Source organism: Colletotrichum aenigma, assembly GCF_013390185.1.
Source record: "Colletotrichum aenigma strain Cg56 chromosome Unknown KSG_Cg56_contig03, whole genome shotgun sequence".
In the NCBI taxonomy this organism is placed as follows: Eukaryota; Fungi; Ascomycota; class Sordariomycetes; order Glomerellales; family Glomerellaceae; genus Colletotrichum; species Colletotrichum aenigma.
Window position 1 is genome coordinate 267,055 of NW_023500909.1, and position 23,577 is coordinate 290,631.

General features: G+C 53.3%; 8 protein-coding genes across 8 annotated transcripts; 3 read left to right on the forward strand and 5 right to left on the reverse strand.

The window, feature by feature from the left end:
- Nucleotides 1-1,074: 1,074 nt before the first annotated feature.
- CU (Cerato-ulmin) lies at nucleotides 1,075-1,497 on the forward strand (the record flags this gene model as incomplete). Its single annotated transcript, XM_037319274.1, has 3 exons — nucleotides 1,075-1,258; nucleotides 1,316-1,401; nucleotides 1,456-1,497. The coding sequence occupies 3 exons, from the start codon at nucleotides 1,075-1,077 to the stop codon at nucleotides 1,495-1,497; spliced, it is 312 nt and encodes a 103-aa protein (XP_037180500.1).
- A 1,922-nt stretch (nucleotides 1,498-3,419) lies between these two features.
- On the reverse strand, nucleotides 3,420-4,721 carry Cel61a-4 (Polysaccharide monooxygenase Cel61a; the record flags this gene model as incomplete). Its single annotated transcript, XM_037319275.1, has 1 exon — nucleotides 3,420-4,721. The coding sequence occupies one exon, from the start codon at nucleotides 4,719-4,721 to the stop codon at nucleotides 3,420-3,422; it is 1,302 nt and encodes a 433-aa protein (XP_037180501.1).
- Nucleotides 4,722-8,370: 3,649 nt separating this feature from the next.
- On the reverse strand, nucleotides 8,371-9,938 carry ugo1 (Mitochondrial fusion and transport protein ugo1; the record flags this gene model as incomplete). The annotated part of the gene is made up of 2 exons (XM_037319276.1): nucleotides 8,371-8,971; nucleotides 9,034-9,938. 2 exons carry the CDS (start codon nucleotides 9,936-9,938, stop codon nucleotides 8,371-8,373), a joined length of 1,506 nt encoding a protein of 501 aa, XP_037181518.1.
- A 690-nt stretch (nucleotides 9,939-10,628) lies between these two features.
- CGCA056_v004021 (Adrenodoxin-like protein) lies at nucleotides 10,629-11,295 on the forward strand (the record flags this gene model as incomplete). Its single annotated transcript, XM_037319277.1, has 3 exons — nucleotides 10,629-10,846; nucleotides 10,898-11,004; nucleotides 11,060-11,295. The coding sequence occupies 3 exons, from the start codon at nucleotides 10,629-10,631 to the stop codon at nucleotides 11,293-11,295; spliced, it is 561 nt and encodes a 186-aa protein (XP_037181517.1).
- A 317-nt stretch (nucleotides 11,296-11,612) lies between these two features.
- RRP15 (Ribosomal RNA-processing protein 15) lies at nucleotides 11,613-12,476 on the reverse strand (the record flags this gene model as incomplete). Its single annotated transcript, XM_037319278.1, has 1 exon — nucleotides 11,613-12,476. One exon carries the CDS (start codon nucleotides 12,474-12,476, stop codon nucleotides 11,613-11,615), a length of 864 nt encoding a protein of 287 aa, XP_037181520.1.
- A 3,028-nt stretch (nucleotides 12,477-15,504) lies between these two features.
- itr1-1 (Myo-inositol transporter 1) lies at nucleotides 15,505-17,169 on the reverse strand (the record flags this gene model as incomplete). Its single annotated transcript, XM_037319279.1, has 2 exons — nucleotides 15,505-16,630; nucleotides 16,697-17,169. 2 exons carry the CDS (start codon nucleotides 17,167-17,169, stop codon nucleotides 15,505-15,507), a joined length of 1,599 nt encoding a protein of 532 aa, XP_037181519.1.
- A 1,816-nt stretch (nucleotides 17,170-18,985) lies between these two features.
- Nucleotides 18,986-21,074, forward strand: CGCA056_v004024 (uncharacterized protein; the record flags this gene model as incomplete). The annotated part of the gene is made up of 5 exons (XM_037319280.1): nucleotides 18,986-19,033; nucleotides 19,098-20,603; nucleotides 20,675-20,703; nucleotides 20,768-20,887; nucleotides 20,957-21,074. 5 exons carry the CDS (start codon nucleotides 18,986-18,988, stop codon nucleotides 21,072-21,074), a joined length of 1,821 nt encoding a protein of 606 aa, XP_037181522.1.
- A 195-nt stretch (nucleotides 21,075-21,269) lies between these two features.
- bphA-1 (Benzoate 4-monooxygenase) lies at nucleotides 21,270-22,835 on the reverse strand (the record flags this gene model as incomplete). Its single annotated transcript, XM_037319281.1, has 1 exon — nucleotides 21,270-22,835. One exon carries the CDS (start codon nucleotides 22,833-22,835, stop codon nucleotides 21,270-21,272), a length of 1,566 nt encoding a protein of 521 aa, XP_037181521.1.
- Nucleotides 22,836-23,577: the final 742 nt, after the last annotated feature.

Below are 23,577 nucleotides of genomic sequence, written 5' to 3' on the forward strand. Positions count from 1 at the left end.
CGAACCCGACACTCGGCAACCACATGAGCATTAACAGGCACAGTAGAGATACAGTTCTGACATTCCCTCAGCTGGTAATGATTGGCATGGCCATATCCTGCCGCGCTGGCCTTTCGGCTGAATATGGCCTCAATTAGATGCCAAGATCACGCAAATTTCGAGAACTTTTTAGCAGCCCATGGCGTTCCTTGCGGCCTGAGATTCTTCATGATATGATTCCCCAGAACTGGAGACTGGGTGAAAAGTCTGCTCACAGAGAGGAACAGCGCAGCGACGATCATGCCTGTATGCCTGTAAGTGTAGGGTCGTATCCGTCAATTACCCACTGTGGAAGGCTGGCGCTGAAATGACTGTCGGCCTTGATTCGCTCGCACTTCCAGCTGAAGGCGGGGAACGTTGCATCAAACAACACTAAGTACACGGGAGCGGCTGCACCCGTGGTCAGGTCCTGGCTCTTCTCCACACGGGACGAGATTGCTGCTTCCGCGGTAGCGTCACGGACTTGCTCGGAATTTACTCTTTTCGGGGATTTGAAGGATTCCCGTCCTATTCAAGATCTTTAGTGGCCAACCAACTCGTGTTGAGTGGAAAAATGTGACAGGTGCTAGAAGTTGAAGCCCAGCCCAAATAAAGTGGGAAGCCAAGCCAATATTGTGACGTGCAGCCATGTCATCCAAATAGGAAATGGGTCACTCTGTGCGGCATAGCCGGTATGCATACTATCGTGACTCTGAATGTTGAATGTGTTTGCCTTGAGCCCGGGACCATTGTGGCATGCTTCTCGATGTGGCGAGACTTTTGCCTTGGGCGCCAGGGGAGGTTGTCTCCCGATCACAGTAGCCGGGCGCGATGAGGTCCAGGATCGACTTGAACAAGGCAAGCAGAAACTGCATCGGCCAGGACTGGTCTTCAACTGATGGTATGCAAATCAAGTATATAAACCAAGGTCGAAATCCCTTCCAAAGATTTATTCTCATCAGCATCAGCATTCATCTCTCCAGCCTCCAGTCAAACACCAGCCCTACAAGCTCCAATCGTTTAGTCTTCCGCCAGGAACTCTTTAAAAACATCAAAATGCAGTTCACCACCGCTCTCATTGCCATCTTCGCCAGCATTGCCATCGCTGCCCCTACTGGCGACGGACACAACGGCGGCGGCTCTACTCCTGCCCCCTACGATCCTTGCTCTGGATTGTACGACAGTGCCCAGTGCTGCGCGACCGATGTCCTCGGAGTCGCTAACCTTGATTGTGCTTCCCGTAAGTTAAAAGCTATATTAATATTGATTAATTGAACCGCACCCTAATGATTCATAGCCACTTCGGTTCCCTCCTCTGCCAACGACTTCAGAAAGATCTGTGCGGTTGGTGGCCAGCGGGCTCGTTGCTGCGTCCTCCCTGTCGTAAGTGACTTCGAATCTTGAACAGATTTTGTGTTTGTGTCTAACAACAAACAGCTCGGACAGGCCGTTCTTTGCCAAACCCCTGTTGGCGTTTAAAGTAGTCGCATCCGACGCTCATAGGCAACTTTTGCGCAGCACTCAGCTGACTGGTCTTGGTCTGGAGGTACTGGTTGAGATGGATCTGATACCTTCACTTCACTTGAGGAATTCTTGATCGAAATGGAACTATGTAAACGAAGCTCTGTTCCGTACCAATAGCAGCCCGTCTTTTTATCCTTTCAGTTGGCGCACTAGTGATTTGCTTTTCAAAAGACGGCTTACATGTAGATGGAAAGTAAAGGGCGAATGACGCGGGTTTTCGCCTCCTCGCCTAGTAGACAAACAGGATCAACGCCAGAGGTAACTTGACAAGTGCTTTGCAGCTATATCCCATGGCTGTCAAGCGAGCACGACATTTTAATCTCAGGGTTTTCAACATTCCTTCCTTCGTACCGTGAAGTTGAGATTGTCCATGACCGTGACCATAGTAAACCGATTGGTGGTGGTGTACCCTCCTCTCGAGGTCCCAATCCTGATACCCTTGAGATTCTTCATCAACTTAACGTCGCATCGTAAAATACTTGCATCCGCTCTCATCCAGTCGTCAGTGCAACTTTCAGACACATTGTCGCCATTCATAGATACTCCAGTGATTGTGATTTTGCATGGTCGCCGCTCTGGCTCGGACAACGTCCGGATGCATTTGTAGTCGAAGCCATCTAGATCGAAGTTCTCGATACGAGATCCGCTGTAGTCTCTCCTTATGGCTCGTGTGCTAGACACTGATGTTCCTTCGTATGTCAAGTACTTTCTATCAGAGACGTCATTTGGGCCTGCCACTGCCTTGACGCCGAAGCCTTCGTAGGCGAGTTCGAAGTATGGAGTCGGAGGTGAGCGAGTTTGTTTATTAGGGCTTGTTGGTGCTATATCATTGAACTGCATTTTGATTAGGTGGTTGTCGTCTTGTTGCGCTTTTGGTCATTCCAAAGGGTCACTTACGCCAACATTATAGCTCGTTGCGACGATTCTGCAAGCGCTCTCTTGAGTTTGTCCATAAGAACAGGTCATGAAGAGAATCAACATGAAAGGTAGATGGAAGAAACGCTTCATTCTGGTCTAAGTCCAGTCTGGTTTCCGTTGGGAAAATTGAGTGATGGTTCTCACTATTGTCGAAAGAGGTGATCTACTGACGAAAGACGACGGCCAACACATCGTGTCAAAAGGCGAGGGGGAGTTCCTCTCAAATAGTCAATCTGGCATGTGACTCCCTTTGTAAGACTGGTGGTACAACAAAACCCTGTGGAACCTATTGCCCGATGTCCGAAGTAAGGTTTTGATTCGTACGACGCAATTATCCTCAAGTCTCGTTCATATTGGTTCCACTAAGACGCCGCCGCTTACATTCCCGCATTCATGATTGACCAGATGATCAGCTTCAGGGGATGATATCTGTGGAAAGTCTTTCTACTGAGTCTCAAAAACCGAGTCTGGTTTTATGGACCACGTGATTACTAGCACTTTTGACTTGGGTGACAGCCCCAGATATGATATGTATTGGCGATATCCCACTGTTGCGTCACTGCGTTAGATTGTGTACTTGTGTTGGCCGAGCGCAACTTATATCAACATCACGACTTGATGTCTAATATCAATCCCTAGATCCGTACCGCTCTTTGTCTTAGGCCGTTGGGGAACCTTTCGGCGTTGAGTTGCAATTTCAACTCGCACTGCTGCATGCATGAACATTTACGTAGAATTCTAATTCAATGCAGAGACTCAGAGATTATAAGCCATTAAAGTTACGACTAAGACTCTCCGTGGTCAACGCCCGAACTATACCAAGAACAAAACATCCCAAAGTCTTCCTAGAACTACACAACCTCCCATGCTTGCACGCTACCCTCCAAAAATACCCAAACCATTACACTTCTTGCATACTCTGCCTGGCAGGCAAGAGTACGCCCAAACCAACGCTTTTCTCAAGGCAGACACTGGGAATACCAAGGGTTGATGACAGTGCACTGGGACCCCGACACACATTGAGTCTCTCCGGTGTATCCGTTTCCTCCACACTGCGCATACAAAGGCTGACCTCCACCAGCAGCTGGCGTAGGTCTGCACTGTGCGTAGTACGAGTCCATGGTGGAACAAGCAGCGTATGCTGGGCATGCCGTCGGACCGGTCCAGCCATTGCCGCCGCATTGTTGGTACAGACCCTGAGTGACCTCGCCGTTCGAGGGTGGTTTGGTGGTAGTCGGAGCCACGCTGGTGAGGGTTTTCAAAGTCGTCAGTGTCGAGGCGGATGTTCGGACAATGGTGCTTGTCGGAGTGCTGCTGCCGCCATTCTTGCTAGACGTTGAAGAGGTGGTGGAGGCAGAGGAGCTGGCGGAAGAGCTAGTAGTAATCTTAGAGCTAGATACAACAGCACTGCTCGCAGCCCGGGAAGATGAAGCAATAATCGTTGTGCCATACGGCGTCGCGCTTGCGGAAGCAGTGATTGCGATCCTGCTCTGCGGTACCATCGAGACACCACCAGAGATGATTGCCGGCCCAGGGATGACATAGTCATTGAGATTGTCACGGTAGATGTTGTAGTAGATACCAGGATCACTCGCTCCATAAAGCGCGGTGCCTAGAACCCCAGGGGGGTTGTACGTGCCGTCACCCGTAATCTCCAGATTGATGCAGTGGGGATAGCTCTGGGCCCCGTTCGGTTGGCTGGCGCTGTGGAGGGCAATGATGTCGTGGCGGAGGACATAATGGCCTGGTGCAATATTGGACGGGATGCGAACGAGCCACGCGTTCCCGTTGGCGATGAGGGCACTCGCAGCCCACTTGTTGGTTTGCTGAGGAGGGTCGATGAGGCCGGCACCGTCGATCTTGAAGAAGCGGAGGGCTGTCTTGTCAATGGCATTGCATGGGCCGTTGCAGTTGGCCAGGAAGTCCATGACAGGGCCTTTATGACTGTCCGGCCACTCGGTCCATTGGAGCTGGATCGTATCGCCGGCAGCTACAGTGATGCGACCTTTGCCGGAGGCGGCTTGTTTGTGGCAGATAATATCGGGTGCGTTGTAAGCGCTTGGGTCGACAAAACCGTTGTCCTTCTGGTCAGCAGACCATCCGGCAACCAGAGGTGGGTTGTTGGTGTATGGGTCTTGTGTTGGGATGTAGTTGCGGTAGGAGACGCCGTTGATGACGATGTTCGTTACATGGCCGTGTGCGGCAACGGATGCAACTGAAGCCAGTGCGGCTATGATACGGGACGTCTTACGGATGCCCATGGTGTCTTGAAAGAATGGAATGACGATGAAATACGTCCAGTAAGAAGTGATCGACGAAGCTAGCAAAGAGAGACTAGTGGTTAGAGAACAGTGGATGGTGATATCCTAACTAGAATGCTTTTCATAAAGCGGCCGATCTTCAGTTCTTATACTCGCAAAGCCTTTCAAGTTGCGGATCTTCAACAACCGTGGTCGAACTAGGGATAAGGTGAGTCAAGCATCCCAAGGATTGACGGCCCCTGGCGGGGTTTTAAGTACGCGAAAGGGAGACGTGAGGCGCCTGTTGCCTCCCTCATCGGGCGTCAGAATGACTTGTCAAACTCGCTGCAACGTTTAGAAAGCTGAGTGAAATTTCTCTCCGAAGGCTCATCGGGCTGCGCCGAAATACTTGTGTTTTGACGAGAAGTTACCGAAACCAGAGGCGGCTGAGAAGCCTCAGAACACGCCACGACGGGTCAGAGACCACTCGGGAGCTTCCCTACGAACTAGTAAAGCGCAGGTTCCAAGGCAAATAGGCTATAAGGTTTTGGAGCCTCTCGCAACCGTCTATTTGTGGCGGCAACAACGGAAGCCATCGCGTCCAGTCCACGACCGTGTGGCTTTCTCGAGCTGGCAAGAATGAGGTTGGAATCGGGCTGGACTCATGGTGGATCCAGAGGATACCCAAAACTCAACCTGGGCTGCTTCGACAATAAGACTTTGCGCATTCCTCTCCGTACGAACTGAGAAGGAGAAACAATGGTTATTTCTTATTGCATCCCCGCGGATTGGTTGCGATGGGCGGCCCGTGGTGTCCATCGACAAGGGCGTCGGCCGGGCGAACCGATGCATCGTCCAACCAGACGGCCGAAAAGTCTCCAGAAAAGCCTTCGAAAGTTTCACTTGAGACATCTAGGCTAATACGTCCGGTAAGAACGTCTCAGTCACCACGCCCAACTAGTTTCATCCCACAGTCTAGCCTCCTGTCAAGATCGATAGTCAGGAGACGTGTAACCAGATGTCTCAACGTCACCTCTTGTCAAAAGACGCCGATGTCCAATCGAATCTTTTCCAGGGGAACTGAAGCCTCGGCAGGGCAATGGAGAAGAATTCTGGCCGTCTTGTGAAGTCCAAAAGGGATATGGTACCCATCACCATGTCTTCGCCTGAGTGCAGGAGATCAAATCACAAGTTAGCGACTTTGGAGCAGAAGCAAGCGAGGTTTCCATCCGAGCCACCGTTATTGATAGCTCATGTCAACTTGCGACGTGTCGTTGAATGTCCTTCAACATGCGATTACCACGCGAGAAATGGCGCTTCAATCTTCCCAGGGCCATACCAAAGGGATAGAGAAAGTGGACCTGCCACATCAAGCATGTCTTTGCCGCCGCAGTTCGCCGCAATCGGAGTCTCAACTTATCTCTAGCGTAGAAGTAACCGAAAATGTCTCTCCCGTCGTCCGAATCCGTAAAAGGTCCGCCCAGAAGGGGGTGGCCAGGCGGATTCGAACAATCTCGGAACCTTGGCGAACAGATGATGTGCGGAATAATTTATTTCAATGAACTGGCTAGGCTCCAAGGCCGCAGCACCGGTAACAAAATCTGACAGGTGACAGGCGACAACCACCCCAAAGGCAAATATGCTGATAAACAGCGATGTTTTCATCCCGGAACGGCCCCGCCATTCGATCCCTGGCCCAGTCCATCATAAGCACAGCTGCCTCTTTGCCACATGGCTGGCTATGTGTGTGCAACAACAAAATTTAAGCACTCAGACACAACGACGATCCCAAATGATGTTACAGGTTCGCGTGTACTAGCAAGCGGCGCGGCAACCTGCGCATGGCCGTGCATGCGTATTTTACCCGCGGAGGAAAGCGCCGGGGATCATGGCCCCACACCGACCGGGCCCGGCGTAGGCTCCGTATAGGTGAACAAGAGCGCCTTGACGCGGCGTTCGAATCACCACTTGACTCAAGCCCACAAGTGGGACAAGACCGAAGCGATTCAGGCAGAGACAAGATGTTGAATCCGTTCAAGCGAGGGCGCCGAGACACGCGGCCTCGACGCCGCCGCAACATTTGTCTTCCCTTGATTGCGCCGGGATGGTGCAAAGGTATGATGAGGCAGAAGGCCGGGCGGCATCGTGAGTAGCTGCGACGCCGCCCTTGAGTAACGAACAGAGTCGTCTGTCTCAGCCCTCGATGATGAGAATATGCAAGAGCATGACAGGGAACAGAACGACCATGCATGCGTGCCGCACTGTCGAGCGCGCGACGCCGATGGCGACGTGCTTGAGGATGATGCAGATGAGCAAAAAGGCATTAAGAGCCGATGTGATGGGGAATAGAGACGAGCGGGCCATCGTGTGATTGATTGATACCCGAACAACGAATAGAAGAGTGGAGATTGCGGCCAAAGACAGTTTTGAAAAAGTCGACAGAATCATTGATTTTCCTTGGGGCAATATACGAGACAAACATGAAGAGAACGGACCATCGCAGGGCTTTTATCCCAAAATTATTCATGCGGTAGGCTGCGATGCAGACTCATCCTCGAGGGGGCGGCCGCCTGGCATCGCCTCTTCAGGTCGTTATCGGCCCCCAACCCTCCACGAGTTAGCGTGAGATATTTGCAGCACCCCGACTAAAACGCCAATGTCACCCCAGGACGACCAAAGTCCCATGACATGAACCCCAAATAAACCACGGCCTGGACGGCCCGGTCCACGGAATTCCTCGAGAGCCTCGGATACTGAGGCAAGGCTTGCAGACGACATGCCTTGGCACAAGGGCGGTGGTGATGGTGATGGGACGACGGAGGCGCGTAGTGCGGCAAACGCATCCCGCGCCCCTGGCTCGCCGTGCCTTCTTGTGCGTCTCCTCTTCTTGGTTCCTGTGACGATTGTGACGAACCCTTCTCAAACGAGCACTTAATCCGAGGGCTAGAGAGGACCTCGCGGCGGGAGTGACTGGTTGGGATGAGCCCCACGGTGTGTGACTGACAGGAGCCATCATGACATCCTGTATGCAGGCACCCGTACGACGCAGGCTTCGGCCTGCCTTCGCTCCAGGCTTTTATCCATTCTGCGCCAGGTTCCAGGTCGTACGGAAGGGAGGTTCTAGCGAAATTCCACAGATACGGACCACATCTAAATGTGACGGCGAGGTGACACGGCTTGCCGCACGACATGACGCACGTGAGGACGAGATGACGAGGAACACAGTAGGGAGTGGTGAACTAAATTTAAAACACAAGAGTTTCTATTAGGGGTATGGCTCAGCGCGAGAGATGCTAGCTGAAGATGAATTACGAGCGTTTTCTTGATTTTGCAGGTACGGCCGTTTCTTGTTTTGTCTTGTATTTCAGGAAAGGGGTTGTTCTTTTCTCATTGATGCGGGTTTGTACAATAGCAAAATCTTAGAAGGAGGATATCATACCGTATCTCATCATCGTCGTAGAGGAGAGTGGTTCAGGGAGTTCCCAAAAATATGTCCCCAAACGCCTATGTTGTTTCCCGTGTCGTCCCAGGATACGTCTAGCACAACAGCAAACCAGTTTTCTCACGCACTCTCTCCGCACTCTCGCTCTTTCGAACTCGTACTCGGTTGTAACGACCAGTCGTTGTCTGTTGGCTTGTGGTTCTTTGTTGCTTACTTGAAGCTTGGCATCTAGAACTCGCCTTCGGCACTGTTTCCAATGATACCGGCGGTCCAGAGACCAACAAGCCCCCACCAGCTGACCTTCCAGCCCCGCCAAAGGCCTTCCTTGCCTTGTCCCTTTCGGAACACCGTTTCGGCGACCTTGGGCTTGGGTGCCCTGCCCCTTCTGACCGGGGCAGGCGGGACAGAAACCGCTCGCGTACCCTCCTCATTCATGATGTAAAGCATGGTGCCCAAGACGCCATTGTACCGCCCGGCCGGGATGATTGTCTCCATCAGCTGATCCTTGCCGGCGAGAGCACGGATATATGTGGAGGTGCTCAGGACAGCGACCTGGCCACGACGCAGCACGGTCTCGAGGGGAAGCTTGACGAAGAGAGCAACAGACGAAGCACAAAACTTGGCGACGGAGAAGGTCGTCGGCGACACTCGACTGTCGATTAGGAATCGTGTGCGGAGAACCAGGGGTGTAGAGAGGGTGAGCAGGGGGTGGATAAGCGAATGCAGAATCGTGGGGAGAACGAGCGGTGAGGGGCAGACGTAGGAGGGGAGGGCTCGGAGGGTCGCCAGCGTGCGGCGAGGCTGCTTCGAAGTCGGGGTGACGAGGAGTCTATCAAAGTGTCAGAAACATCTCCCTGAAAGCAGTTGGTAATCAAACATGGCATGACATACCGTGTGCGGACCAAGTCCAGAGGTGCAAGAATCAGGCCGGTTGCTACGGCTGCGGCCGCGGCTACGCACAGCGAAGCCCACGGATAGGGCGACGCGATGTCAATGAGACGGTCGATATCCTCCTTCACGCCAAGGTCTGGGACGTTGAACAGGGCACTGAGAGCGCTTCTCGACCAGTTCTCGAACAAAGACGAGAGAATGGAGTATAGGAAGGTGGCATTTGAGCCCTTCCACACGCCCCACGCACCTTCCTTCTGCCACAGCTGCCCAATAACCTCCATCAACGAGTCTGGTCGTCGAATGTTGAGCTGATGTGGCGGCAGCGGCTGCTTCGCTGCCGGGGTGCGAGGAGGGGAGGGTTCGTGGTGCCGGGCATCCTTGGGTTGGGATGGCGTCGGCGTCGTCGGGATGTTGGAGGTGAAGTATGCAGGCTCGTCGAGGTCAGAGTCGGACTCGGATCCAGGCTCGTCCCAGACGTTCTTTCCAAAGACAGGTTGCTTCTTCTCCAGCACGGGAGAGGCGAGGGGCGTGGGTTGCTCGGAGGCGGGGGGTGCCAGAGTCAGATCATCATGGCTCCGGACCTGCAAAACCGTCTTGGCCACCTCGAATGGCTGAGCCATGAGGACGGAGGTGTATTTCCATAGCAACTCGTCGACGAGGTCCCTGACAGTTTGGACAACAGAGGGAGAAGGCTCGCTGATGTAGTCCTTGTAGTCGATATCGGAGAAGATGTCGCGTGCCTTGGACGCGTACCGCTCGCTGGTCGCATTTGCGGCATGGCGGGCGAAAGGCTTGGGCTGGGAGGCAGCAGCAGCAGCAGCAGACGTGGGATCGGGGGCCTCGCCAATGGTCGGCGGCCTGTAGTACGGTCTGAGGGGGTTCACCCCTTCTCGCTGCGTCGACATTTTGGTGTTTGGCGGGTGAATTTTGCAGCTCAAGGCTGGTGGTGCATGATTTGAGGAGCTGCCCACCGCTCCCAATTTTGCATGATGAAATGGAAATCGCTCGGAGATAAGATTAGCGGGGCGCTTAGCGGGAAGCCCAAGCAACGACAACCAGCAAATGAGAAAAAAAAACAAAAAACACACAATGACTGCCCAACACACGCGCTTGCCCGCTGCTTGCGTTGCGCTGGAGAGGGGTTCCTTGTGACGCTCGGGCCATCCGTCCTTCTTTCCGTCATTTGCCGTCAGCGCCCGCGAAATGGACCCTCCGGAGGCGGAACATCGCGAATCGCCGGCCGATAAGGCCGAGGGGTGTGGGCCTTATCGGAGCTCCCACCACCCAAAGGAGCCTATAGAAATTTCTCTGAATCCAATGACATCTCCACAGTGCCGCTTCCCTTGCGCATTTATTCAAGCGAAGGCTTTCCAACGCTTCTTCGGCCCCCGGCTTGCTCACAGCGCCAACCAACAGAGCAAACACCGACAAATTGCGGTCTCATCAGCTCAACCGCCGTCTCTGAGGGGCATGCCTTTGTTTTTAAGCTGTCCGTAACGTCCGATCATTGTCCTTGTCCAGCGCATCCGATTGTTCTGCGCCTGCCCACGAATATCCCGAGCAAAAGCCCGCCGAGAACCGGACCCTGCGATATTATGTCTTCCACCAGATCTCTCTACAGGCTCGCCGCCAGCGCAAGCAGGCAGGCTCGTCCTTTGCAGAAGCAAACCCGATCCGTCTTCAGCTCGACAGCACCCTCAAGGACGATACGGTCATTCGCACTCAACAAGCTTCAATTGCCCTCGGCGCGCAGCTTCTCCGTCTCGGCCTTCAAGTCGCATGGCCACATTACCCCTCCCAAGGCGGGCGAAGAGTAAGGATGGACACATACAGGTTTTGAGAGCTCTTGCTCACAGACACGCAGGCTCTATGTCACTTTCATCGACAAGGACGGCGACGAGTACAAGATTGCCGTCAGCGAAGGAGACAACCTCCTTGACATCGCGCAAGATAATGACTTGGAGATGGAGGGTATGTGCTTCTATGTCCCACTCGCTGGAGAATATAGGCTGACTTGATGCATCAGGTGCGTGTGGAGGCTCCTGCGCCTGCTCGACCTGCCATGTTATTGTTGTCGACGAGGAGCACTACGACAAGATGCCCGAGCCCGAGGATGACGAGAACGACATGCTCGACCTCGCATTCGGCCTGACCGAGACGAGTAGGTTAGGATGTCAAGTCACGATGACAAAGGAGCTCGACGGTCTCAGGGTCAAGCTGCCGTCCATGACCCGCAACCTCCAGGCCAGCGACTTCTCATAAAAGGACTTTTAGCATGGGGGCGTTCGCTGCATACCACTTCATTTAATCACTCTGTACTATATTATACAATACCGCGCAAAAAAGGAGGGGGCCACGGGGAAAAAGTAGGGTGTGTTCTTAAGCAAGCACGGCATCACGGTTTCGGGACGGATACATCAAGCTTGGGCTTTTGCTAGACATTTGGCGGGTATCAAGGATGGTTGGGAGGGAACGAAATCACTCCTCTAAGAACATTTTTGCAGAAACGAGAAATTAAGCCGCGCCGCGATCGGGCAAACGGCATGATATTTTTGTTGTCTCAAACCTCCCTCTCCAAATCAAGCCTCCTCCAGTGCGCCCTTCTTCAGTCCTCCGCCGCCAGAGGCAATCAGGTCCAGGAATCCCTTCTTCGACATGTCGTTGATCTTCTGCTCCCTCCGGTCAACACCGATAACACCATCCTTGCGCGCCTTCTTCTCCGCCTCGACAGCCTTAACCTGTGCCGCTCTCACAGCGTTGAACAGTTTCACCACACCTCTCTGCGCGACCTTGCGCAGCCTCTTCTCGCCCTCCAACATCTCTCCCGTCGAGGTGCCCTCGTCCTCCGCCGCAACCAGCACATCGCGCACGCGACCCTTAGACTGCGCCTCCTTCTTCTGCGCTCTTAATTGCTTCTTCGCCTTAGCCTCAAGCGCGATATCGACAGCCGCCTTGGAGGCCTCGAAGGCCTCGGTACTGCGAGCCAGAACGGGATCCGCGCGTTTCGCGTTCGAGAGCTTGGTGGACAAAATCTTGGAAATGGAGGTCGAGAAGGCGGAAGGATCGTTGCGCCTGCTCTTCTTGCGCGGTGCGCCGTCCTCGTTGTCGCTCGCTGCTGCGTCGGAATCCGACTCGGACTCGTCGGTTTCGCGAGGGGCGTCCCTGGGCTTTTTGGACTTTGTCGTCTTGGTCGGCTTCTTCAGCTTCTTCGGTGCCGGGCGGTCATCGCCGGAGCTAGCGGAGTCGGAGTCTGAGGGGGCGCCGTCATCGACGGCTGCGTTCATAATATCATCGTCGTCGGAGTCGAGAAGGTTGACTGCGTTGAAGCCCTCCTCCTCGTCGGAACCGGCCTCGGTTTGCTTCTTGGTTTGTCTCTTTTGCTTCTTGGACGGCGGCGCGAGGCGACCGTCATTTTTCCTTTTCGTTGTCGAGGATCCGGCCATGATTGCGGTGATTTGCTGTCGCAATTGATGTGTGAGAAGTTGGGGTTGGATGAGGATAATGGGTACAATGTACTGGCGGCAGAAAAAGTTCCCAAGTAGCCGTACCAAAAGTCAAAATTTTGGGCGGTCTGAGTGGGGCGGCTGCCTTATCACCGGTGAACAGACCGAGATAAGAGTTGCCGACCGAATCACACCGATGCCAGTGGAGACGCTCACCCCAAGCCGGATAGGGTCACCTCTGTTCGCAGTAGCCCCACCTCGGTGATCGGTGAGCCACACCACCAGGAATCACACCGAATCGACGGTCCATCAGTACCCGGGGCAGGCTTCCGCGGGGACACAGTTCGTTCGTAAAGTCAGCCGCAAAAAACATGCATCTCCATCATCTTTCGTCGGATTTGCGGGCAAGTTTCAGAAGCTCAGCCAACATCGGGCCAGCCATTCCGTCATCCGTCGGGGACCATCCCAAGTGTCGTCGATTCTTACCATTTCGGGTCCTAGAGACCGAGCCGATCGCTAGGCAAGCCCAACCTCCACTTTTCGGCCGCGTGCTTCTAGATCAATTATTTATGGATCAAGCTTTCGCCTGCACCAAGCGACGGCTGCCTAGTCAAAGCCAAGGCGGACACTGGACAGCCTACCCTGTACAGTCGTCAGAGTTCAGATGTCCCCGGAATTACCGGGTGTTTAGATGGCTGCCAATGGTCGAGGACTTTACAGACTTGAGTTCGTAGGCATAGAGTTTGAGCGAAAGCTTGCGATTTGCATTCTAGGAATATCTCAATCCCGCTTCTACGTCGTAATCCGTACAGCCCCTTGACTACACGATGCTGCTGAGCTGCTGAACGCGTCCGGACCGTGGGGTCCTCCGTCGAACAACCATGGACCTGATGCTCGGCCCTCGATGCATCTCGGGTCGTGGCACCCATCAGCTGTAAGATCTTTCAGGTTGTTTCAGCTGTAGCGCTTTGCATCACGACTAATGCTCCAGCGAGCTATACGCCTACTTTCCTTACAGCATTGTATGAGGAAAGCCTCTACGCTTCAGCCAATGACAGATAATTGCGAGCCGCTCTCGACGCCGATATCTGGCACTACATGATGGCCACCCCAGCAACTGGATGATTACTTGAAGTTTGTTACACGTCTACTTTTCATCTTTCGTTTCACATCTTTATTCGTCGAATCGAATGGGCTCTCCTGAACACCTCCTTAGGTGAATCGTGACGCGCACCCTTGCCTTAGGGAATCGTAGCAGGACGTTGCCGAAAGGCTGAGACTAATTGGTTCCTCAGTTGACAGGCTATCGCTTCCAACCTGGGTCATTTTATCCAGGTTTCGACTCGCACAAGACATAGTAACTTTCAACATGATTCAGGGCTTTTGTGCTGCGTCTGTGATTTTTCGTATCGAATACGTTAGCCGAGTTCCGTAACAAGGTTTGAGAGTTGTCAACAGCCCTTAGTCGCAGCGCTACAGCGCCCTTATTCGACACGACTCCACATGCTCGTGCTCAAATGTAGTTCGCAAAGAAGATCCTCATCCGATCTCGTCTCAAATCTGCTGGTTGCCCGAGTACATCGTGCCAGTCGCTGCTTTAAGTGCCTCGTTAGTGGTAGATTGATGACAGTAACTACCATTATCATATGAAGGCCGGGTGATGTCAGCGACGTTTGCTGTTCTGTGTGTTCTGATACTTGAATGCTGCCAGGGACGCCAGGGGTTTCACTCTGGTGATGATGAACCGGAATGGGGATCAGGGGAAACCGTACCCCGGCCAACGATGGCGATGTTGTTCCAGATGAAGGCAGTCACTACACCGATGCTATTGCACAATCACTGTAATATCTAACTGAATAATCTCACTGCGAGAAATCTGTAGATGACTAGAAGCACCTATCTCTTGCTGAAGCCTGAGCTTTCTGGTGACTTGTGCATCAACAGCTCCTCTTAGTTGTAAAGAGCTAGTAACGCCTTTTGCGACATACGAGCCCTACTATCTTCCACCGGCTTCTCGAACGGGCCGTTTCATGACTGATGCGATTCAACTACTGAGTGCTAATCTCGTCGGGCACTCCCGAGATAGTTTGGCGTCCTTTGTCTGTCGAAGCGACCGTCGGCTACGAAGCGCCAAATTGTAGTCTCCAGCCCCATAACACAATCACGACATGGGATTTTATGCGGGCAAATGAAAGCCTGACAAACGAAGTGCCAATTTTTGGACCTTCATGACTACTGAGAGAGCCTCGTCCCCAGTCGGACTCGAGTAAGAAGCCGTCTTACACTCTAGGCACGCACGCCTAGACAGCAGCAGGCGGTCTTGACGCGAACGTCCCGATTAGGCAAGTCGCCTTACCACGCGTGGTTAGCATTTCCACGGAAGTAATTCTCGCCTGTGAGCCGACCCAGGCCAGTCCCTGTTTCGACCTCTCACAGGGCGTGTTTACGCTACGTACCGTCAGAATGAGGACTGTTTAACTGGAGAACAAGCACGCGGTCTCCCATGAGATGGTCTGTGTACATCCATTGGAAGAGCTCCCATAGCGCAAAAAATAGGTTCTCGGAGTGACATGCACACCAGCCCGAATTCGAGCCCGCGTCGACGGCGAAGGGCACGGCGAGCGGAGGCCGGACGGGATAGCGGAATAGTGGGGTGAAGGTAAATATTCCGAGGAACACCCCCGTCTTATTGAGTTATCCATCATCTCCCTGCCTCTAGAGAAACTCTCTACATCATCTCGATATCGTTGCGAGGCCATCACCAAAGCTCACATGCTGTCGCGCAAATTCTCGTTGTTTCTCTCGCAACACCAGGATAAACCGATACAGTTCGATTTCGTCTGAAGACAGTGGCAGCGGTAAGTGGATGATCTTCTTTGCATCTCGTCCGGGTTTAAGCTTATACACAGAGCAGTATCGGGCTCTACGCAGCGCCCTCCAAACCTCCCCCAAACACGCGAAAGCCGGGTTCGCCCCGCCATCGCTCACCTGTACGTCTGCGAATCTGAACTCTCTCAGCCCTACCCACCTACACCTTGACGTTTTCAGTCGAAACTAATCCCATCTTTCTGTCGGCCTTCATCTGCCTCTGCAGCTGTCTCGCGCGCTTCACACCGAACCCGTGGTTGAAGACCTCGCGGATGTCCTCGAGTGTCATGTTCTTCACCTCCGGGTAGCAGAAATAGATGGAGACCCATCCGAGCACGCAGATGGCTGCATAGAACCCAAAGGCACCCGAGGGCGTCGTGTTCTCCATTTGCGTCAAAAACGTGGATGCCACAATAATGTTGGAGCCCCAGCAGGACATTGTAAGCATCATCGTGCCCATGGCACGCACCTCCATCGGGAAGAACTCACTGCTTAGCCACGCCGTGTTGCCGATACCCGACGAGTAGAAGCCGACAAAGAACACCATGCTCACGAGCACAATGATAGCCGGTGGCCCCACCGTGGCTCCTTCTCCGAGGGATGAGTCGTGATTGATCGGAATCCATTTGAAAGCCACCGCCGCAACGATCAAGAATAGCCCCATGAACTGCACCGTGCAGAGCAAAATTCTCCTCCGGCCGACCCTGTCAACGAGCAGAAGATTGACAAGAGTGAAGATAAAGTTGGTTCCAGCAATGTTGGTTCCGACGGCAACGGGGTTGTCGAATCCCACAAGAGAGAATATGAGCGGGGAATAATACATAAGGGAGTTGAAGCCGCTTAGTTGGCTGATGGCCATCAAACCACAGGCCGAGATCAAGGCGCGAAGGTTTGCGGGAATCACGTACAGCTGCTTGAGCACCCACCACTGTGACTTGCCGGCGTTCATGTTCTTCGCTTCCTCGACGTGGAATGTGATGTGTCGAACCTTCATCTGGACCTGCTCTTCCGTCCCGTTCGGGAAGATTTTTCGAATGACTTTCTCGGCCTCCTCAGACTTACCGTGATAGATGAGCTGTCTGGGAGACTCTGGGCAGAAAGGCAGTAAACAGGCAAGGATAATGGCTGGAATAGCGCCTCCCCCAACCATGTACCGCCACCCGCCCTGTACGTGCGCAAAGCCAGCACCGACGCCATAGCTTACAAGCTGTCCACCCGTGATGCACATGTTGTCGAGACCAATCATGCGGCCCCTGTATTTGGCCGGAGATAACTCTGCAATGTACCTAGTCATGGTTAGTCTACGTTCGTTGTCGCTTCGTTTGTTGCATAGGGTGGACTGCAAGGCTTACATGGGGATGATCATAGCTGCAGAGCCAACGCCGAAGCCGACTACAAGGCGGCCTACTGTCATTACTGCCAGGGAGAACGATGCGGCTTGGAGGATGGCCCCGGCGGTGAACAAGAAGCATCCAACATAGATGGCTATCTTTCGTCCGAAGCGATCCGCTGTGGCTCCAGCAAAGATGGCACCGATGAAGGCCCCGCCGGAGGTGATCGAGGTGATAAGCTCTTTTTCGGATGAGCTAAGGGTGTGTCCAAGATCTTGACTAATGTATACCAATACAGCAGAGATGATGCCGGTGTCATAACCAAAGAGCATGCCTCCGATAGCCGCAGTGATAGACACCAGCCACGAGAACTTGCCAGTTTCGGTTTGTTCTATTGAATCAAGCTCCTCTAGTGGAAGTCGGCCTTCGGAGGAGAGTTTGTCCAACACAGACTCATTGTGCTGGACAGATTCCTTGGGGTCTTTGGTGTCCATCTTGGCTTGCAGGATACCGGGGTAGACTAACAACAATCTTCCTTAGAGGAAGTAGAAGGTGGATCGGGATGGCTATGAGACAAGGTGGTTCTTAGATCTGGTGATGGCAGGCTTCTGTGGAGCAGATGTCCGTCAGAATCTGGGGTAAACCAACATCTTATATCGTTGAAGAAGTCCGATAGTATTGTTGCGCTTGAGAGTGGTCATTCGCACGTCTTCGTCTTTAGCGCGCGTTCAGTGAACATCGATAACTCAGCTGAATGGTAACATCGCCGCCGTGCTATCGTCCATCGCCCCGACAAGACATCGTCCGCGGTGATAATGACCCAAATCAGACGATGCCATCAATCCATATGACATGAAATCCGGGGAAGAGGATGGCGATACGATGTTGCGGGCCAATCACAGGAAACCCAAATGACAAGCGTGCCGGCACTTCTCCAATACCCAGCCCAGCCGAGCCGAGTCAGGCACCTTCACCCCAGACTTCCCCAGACTTTATCTTTGACAACCTACCTAGACAGTCGCTTGGCGACCAACAGTTTATAAACCGCGGGATTCTTGGCCAAGTTCAGGGACGCATATGCATCCCCCGGGGTCGATGCATCAGCTAATCGCCACGAGCTTAGAGCGGCGCCGGTGGAGTTTGTCGGTTTAGCGGTGGATGCATGGCGTGCGGGGGAAAGTTGCCGTTTTAACAAGGAATAGGCAACTTGTGTGCTAATTCCCTCGCGTTTCCTATTGGACCCCCTTTCAATCCACCGTCTCCCTTGTTTTTTTCTACGAGGCCCCCGAGGGCCCAACATTCGCGCGCCAATTCGCCCTGTTACCCAGGACTTTCCCGCTTGGGCCGGGTTCAGTCAACCGGCCCCTACAACACCTCCGAACAGAGCAATTCCAAAGTTGTCATAAACCAAGAACCGCAGACTTCGCCGGGCGGACACCGCCGCAACACACGTCTCGCCTCCACCACCAAACCAGTTTACCACACACAATCGTCTCTTTGTGTCTCTGCTCCTCCCCCATGAATCCCACGTCGCCCTCCAGTAGCAAATCTTTGCCCACAGGCTCTTATACGTCACTGCCTTAGTACGGTGCATCCGCACGTCGGCGCATCGAAGAGATGCAGGATGCCTATAGTACCCGGCGGGTCCAGAACATGAGCCGTATCCAGACCCGGACGAATCCGTGTAATGTGAGTCTTTCCTTCTCTTCTTTCCTTCTCTGTCTTTTCTTTCCCTTTTCATCGCGCTCTGCAGTTTGTTTTTTTCGTGGCGTATCTCGGCCCTATCTCTGAGACCGAATGACATCTCTTGCATAATTGCCTGAAAGAGCCAGTTGAGGTTCAGTACGCCGTTTAATACCTGTTTGCTGACAATTCATTGCGTTGTCAGATCTGCAGACTAAGGTGAGTCGTCTCCGGTGGGATATCAACCGGTGGGATGGATATTGTCCCTGCGCCTCTTCCTCCCTAGCCGCGCATCATCCACGCCCTCAGGCCTATGTGCCCTCCATCCCCACGTTACTCGACATTGGCGTCTTTCGTGCTATTGAAGACCTTGTTATCTGACTTTTTGATTGGTTCCGCGTACTAGACATCTGAAATGTAAGCGAGCCCATGGTGCGATGTTCATTATCTGTCATCTTGCCGTGCCAGTCAACTGGGATCTTAACCGACCTCCCGGGGATGACGACCAAGCCCCCCCCTCTTCCTCAGACTCGGGGAAAATTCCCCTGATTGTCCAGCGCCGTGTTGACCCAAGCCAGGTGATTCCAATCGTTCGACATGTTCAAATTGCCGCAAGTCTGGCGTTGAATGTACGCGTGGCTATTCTGTCCGGTTCAGGCATACGCTAAACCCCAGGTTCGTAACCAATCGCGTCCTTGACGTGACCAGCATCAAAAAGAGCAACTGAACTAAAACACAGACCTTCCGCAAAAGTGTCCAACCGGAAAGAGGGTCAGGGGCTGCCCGAAGCGAGTACAGTTTTGCCAACAATCAGACTTGGGTCCGGACTACGAATCGATCATTCAGCTTCGTCGACGAGACAGAAGATGTTGTCAACATTCACGCCTCTAGCGTCCCAAACGGCGAAGGTGACGGCCAGAACAATGTGTATCTCGGGGCGCCACGCCGGGCTGACTCTCCGGATTACCTGGCTTTGCTCTCGGCGCCGAACTCACCGGTGCCGGAGCTAAGTTCCCAAAAATCGGATTTGAGCACCCGAGGCTCTCACGGCGATCTACGCGGCGCGGATAGAAGGCAACGGCCAACTAGACCGAGACGATCGACAAACTCAACGACTTCCGAGGCGGTGAATCGCTCACCAAAGCTTCAGACTCATGCTGAAACACCAAGCTCGAACGCAAATACGACCACCTCTTCCATCGTGATCCCATGGGAGCGCCTCGATCTCGGAAGCGAGATCACCTTGGATTTCCCAAACATCCATCTCGCCCTCGAACCGATTGAACCAAATTTCGACAACACTCTTACCCCTCATGACCGAACGTACGTCGAAACGCCTTTATGGCCTCTGCGAGACCGCCAAGAGGCCTTCTTGTACCGATACTTCATCGACAGCCTAGCGCCGCTTTTTGACATGTGCGACAGCGGGAGGCACTTTGCGAGGGTAGTCCCCAAACGAGCGGTGTATTGTCCAACTTTACTCAATGCCATGTTTTCGGCTGCAGCGAAGCGACTGAGTCGTACAATGGGCATTGATGCCGTTATTGCGGATAGATACCACCAAAGATGCCTTCGGTCATTGATTCCGGCTTTGTCTTCATCGACTGCAGTAGTTGACGACAACTTGCTTGCGGCTGTGGTGATCCTTCGGTTCACGGAAGAGGTCGACATCGGTTCCATGACACTCGAATCTCATTTGATGGGCACCAGGATTCTTCTAGCCGCGCAGGCGAATGCAGCCGACTTCAGTAGTCTTCGACTGTCGGCATTCTGGCTGGCGCTCCGGCAGGAGATTTACATGGCTTTCGTTCACACTCGGCCCGTGCACCCGAACTTCTTTCCGAGCATCCGAAGGATATTGGAACGTAAAGACGCTGACGATACTACGGCGGACTGCTACTACGCAAACAAGGTCATAGGTGTATGCGCGGCATGCCTTAGCCATTGCTACGGCCAAGAGAACCACCACGGAAAGTCGTACGTCGAGTTGAAGCAAGAGCTGGAGGACTGGTGGAGGGAAAAGCCGTGGTACTTTCAACCCATGTGGGCGAACCAGGACGCCGGTTTGTTCCTTCCGGAGGAACAATACATTACAGATGCCGCGGTCACCGGTTTGCAACACTATCATCTGTCGCGCATGTTGTTGATTGCACACAATCCCAAGGTTCCGAGGCTCGGAACCGCTTTCCGAGTGATGGAGGAAGAATTGAAGCAAACTGTCCGAGTGATATGCGGGCTTGCAGTGGTAAGTGTACCTCGTTCAGTTGAGCTGCTCTACGTCACGAATGCTGGTGGCTAACGATGCTTTGGACGCAGGCAAACGAACGAACGGCACCGGCTCATGTGTAAGTCTCCCATCGGCCCCACGCTGCCCGTCCCGAAAACAACGTCCTAATATGTGGACAACAGCAACGGGTGTATAGCTATTGCAATGGCAGGCGACCGGTTCACCGACCGAAAAGAACAGGAGGAGTTGTACAGAATCCTCTTAAAAACCGATAGAAGACTAGGATGGCCTACTCACGCAGCGTAAGTCCCCCTGTTCGGCCCGATTACATTACAACCCCGGAGCCCGCCTTGCTAACTGACTGCTTTCAGACGAGCCCAACTTAGAGAGGCTTGGGGGTGGGAAGAAGACTCGCCCTCGCCCCCATCCATGCCCATTGCCGGCATGTTGAACGCCAATGCCCGGGCGCGCGACGCGGAGAGCACATAAGCTGAGAGATGGGACGAATGTGAACTGATGTTTTCCTTGTAGATACTATTTATAATCATCGATATTTCAAATTTCACCACTAAAGTCAAGTCTCTATATCTCTTCGTCGCACTGTCTGTGCAACTCGTCTAATCCATGCTGATGCGCTTTGTCGTCTACTCATTCCAGTCATGACCCATACCACAGTTACCGAAATCATTCTTCCGAATTGATCTCTCGGGGCCATACCTTCAATGGCATTGCATTGGGCATGCAGTTCATTGCTTCCCGCCGTTCGGGCTCCCATTCGGGGTATGGCAGGGCAAACTCGTAGCTGTGCAACACACTCGCGAGCAGTACAGTCTGTTCGAGGTAGCTGATATTCCGACCAATACAGCCACGCGCTCCCGCACTGAAGCTGACAAAGTGTGGCTGCAGGTCTTTACCCTTATCACCAAGCCATCTTTCCGGGATGTACGACTCAGGATCTGGGAAGATCTTAGGGTCCCTATGAACGATGTATGCCGATATGGAGACTGTTGTGTCTCCCGGGATGAAGTCTCCAAGAATGTAGGCGCCTTCTGGAAGTGTTCGACGGGGCAAACCGAAGGTGGTCGGCGGCACGATACGAAGGGACTCGTCCAAGCAGGCGCGCAGATAAGGCAAATGTTTGATCTTGTCGTATGGCGCCACGATCTCATCCGGATCGAGAACCGAGTCGATTTCTTCCCGCAGCTTGGCCATGCATCTTGGGTTCTTCAACAACCAATACATGACGTTATTCATCGCGATTGCTGTTGTGTCGGACCCTGCGTTCATCATAATAGACACTTCAGCAACGATTTCACCCCAATCGAGACCGTTTGACGTTCCATTCTTATCTTCCATCAGGGCTTGAAAGAAGTCGGACAACTTCTCGCCTGCCTGATACCGCTTCAGGCGCTGGGTAGCTCGGTGATAGACAATTCCGTCCCAACCCTTGTTAAGGCCCCACCACTTCCGGAAGGTTGGCGACAGGTAGGATGTGAGTCTTTGGTTGAACTTGTACCACTCTGCGGACCAGACCGTGATGGACTGGGCAAGCGCTGTGGAGTGCAGACAAGCTCGAAAGTTAACATCGTGGATGCTGCCATCCATACGCTCAGCACGCACAAGATCATGGCCTTGATCGAGGAACCCGAGACGCTCGCTCAAGCCTATGTCGGCAATGGCATCGAGAGTGAAGAAGTTGGTCCAGGCACGGTAGTCGAATGTGAGATCTTCGGACTCTGGACGACTCCCACCCTTCAATGGCATGGTGCAAGCCTTGTCGGCGCCACGGATGAATCGTTCCGCCTTGTCGGAGACCTTGTACTCCCAACTTTCCAGGTTCTTGAGGGCGTACGCGGCCGATAGGACCTTGCGCTTTCGAGCATGTTCGGCCTTGTCGACAACGTCTGCCAAATGGAAGTGGGTTCCGGACAGTGTCTCATAGAATTCTCCTTTAAGACACTTGGATCCATGGCCGTAGATATCCTTGATGGCATCGACGGTTCCATATGAGAGGGAGTTGGGTCCTATGCGTAGCACAGGGTGCTTCTTGTGCTTCTCATAGAGAGCCTTCGATCGAAATCCGAGAGCGGCCTCTCGCATGAAGACGAGGTTTGTGAGGCCAGCCAAGGGCTTGAAGGCAGGGTAGCATCGAAGCCTTTTGGGGTCGCGGAAGTACTCCACGACTGGATATACGATGAGGTACAGGACGGCAAGCACCAATGCCGCCGCAGGCACGATTACGGAATACATGGTGGATGGCCTTTTGGTCACTTGAGACAGTAATACCGCCGTGTTATGCTTGGGAGAAGAGGCAAAGAAGGCAAAGGACGGTGAGGAGGAAGAGAACAACACGATTGCAATAAGAGAGGGCGAGCATTGAAATAGATATCCAAGAGCGACCTCAAGGCCAGCTGACTTCCCCACAAGGGCATAGACTTACGCGGGACTACCTCGATGTATCACAGTGCTGTCGTTGAGGCGAGGTAGCAATCCGCGGGTTTATCAAGAACATTTACGACATCCCGCACTCTGGGCTGAACTTCTAGCGCCGGCGAAGATGTCCAGAAGGACCAAAAGTTGCCTATTTGAAGTAACCACTTGCCTATCCTATCGCGGACTTTCCAATCCCATCATTAAAGTGGCGTTTATTGACGCAGACAGCGGCTCGGGCAGGGTCCAGAAACTAAGGGATATGGTTCTGCAGTGACAACCCCCACATGCTCCCCGCAATCCCCGCGCTCTACGACCGATCCTGCATCAAGACTTTCCAATCTCGGATGTCCAGGATAGAAAAGTTGCCTATCCGAGTCAGTTCCCCATCCTTAAGGCCAGCCTCCCTTGGTTTCTGGTCCAAAATAGCAAGTTTTCTAGTCGCTGACGGAGAATCTTAGCTCCCGACTTGCCTTTTCTTTTGTGGTTCCCGATTCCTTAAAAGAAAAGGCAAGTCGTCTCTGAGATAGGAAAGCTCGCTAGCGCATGACGCGCCGCGAAT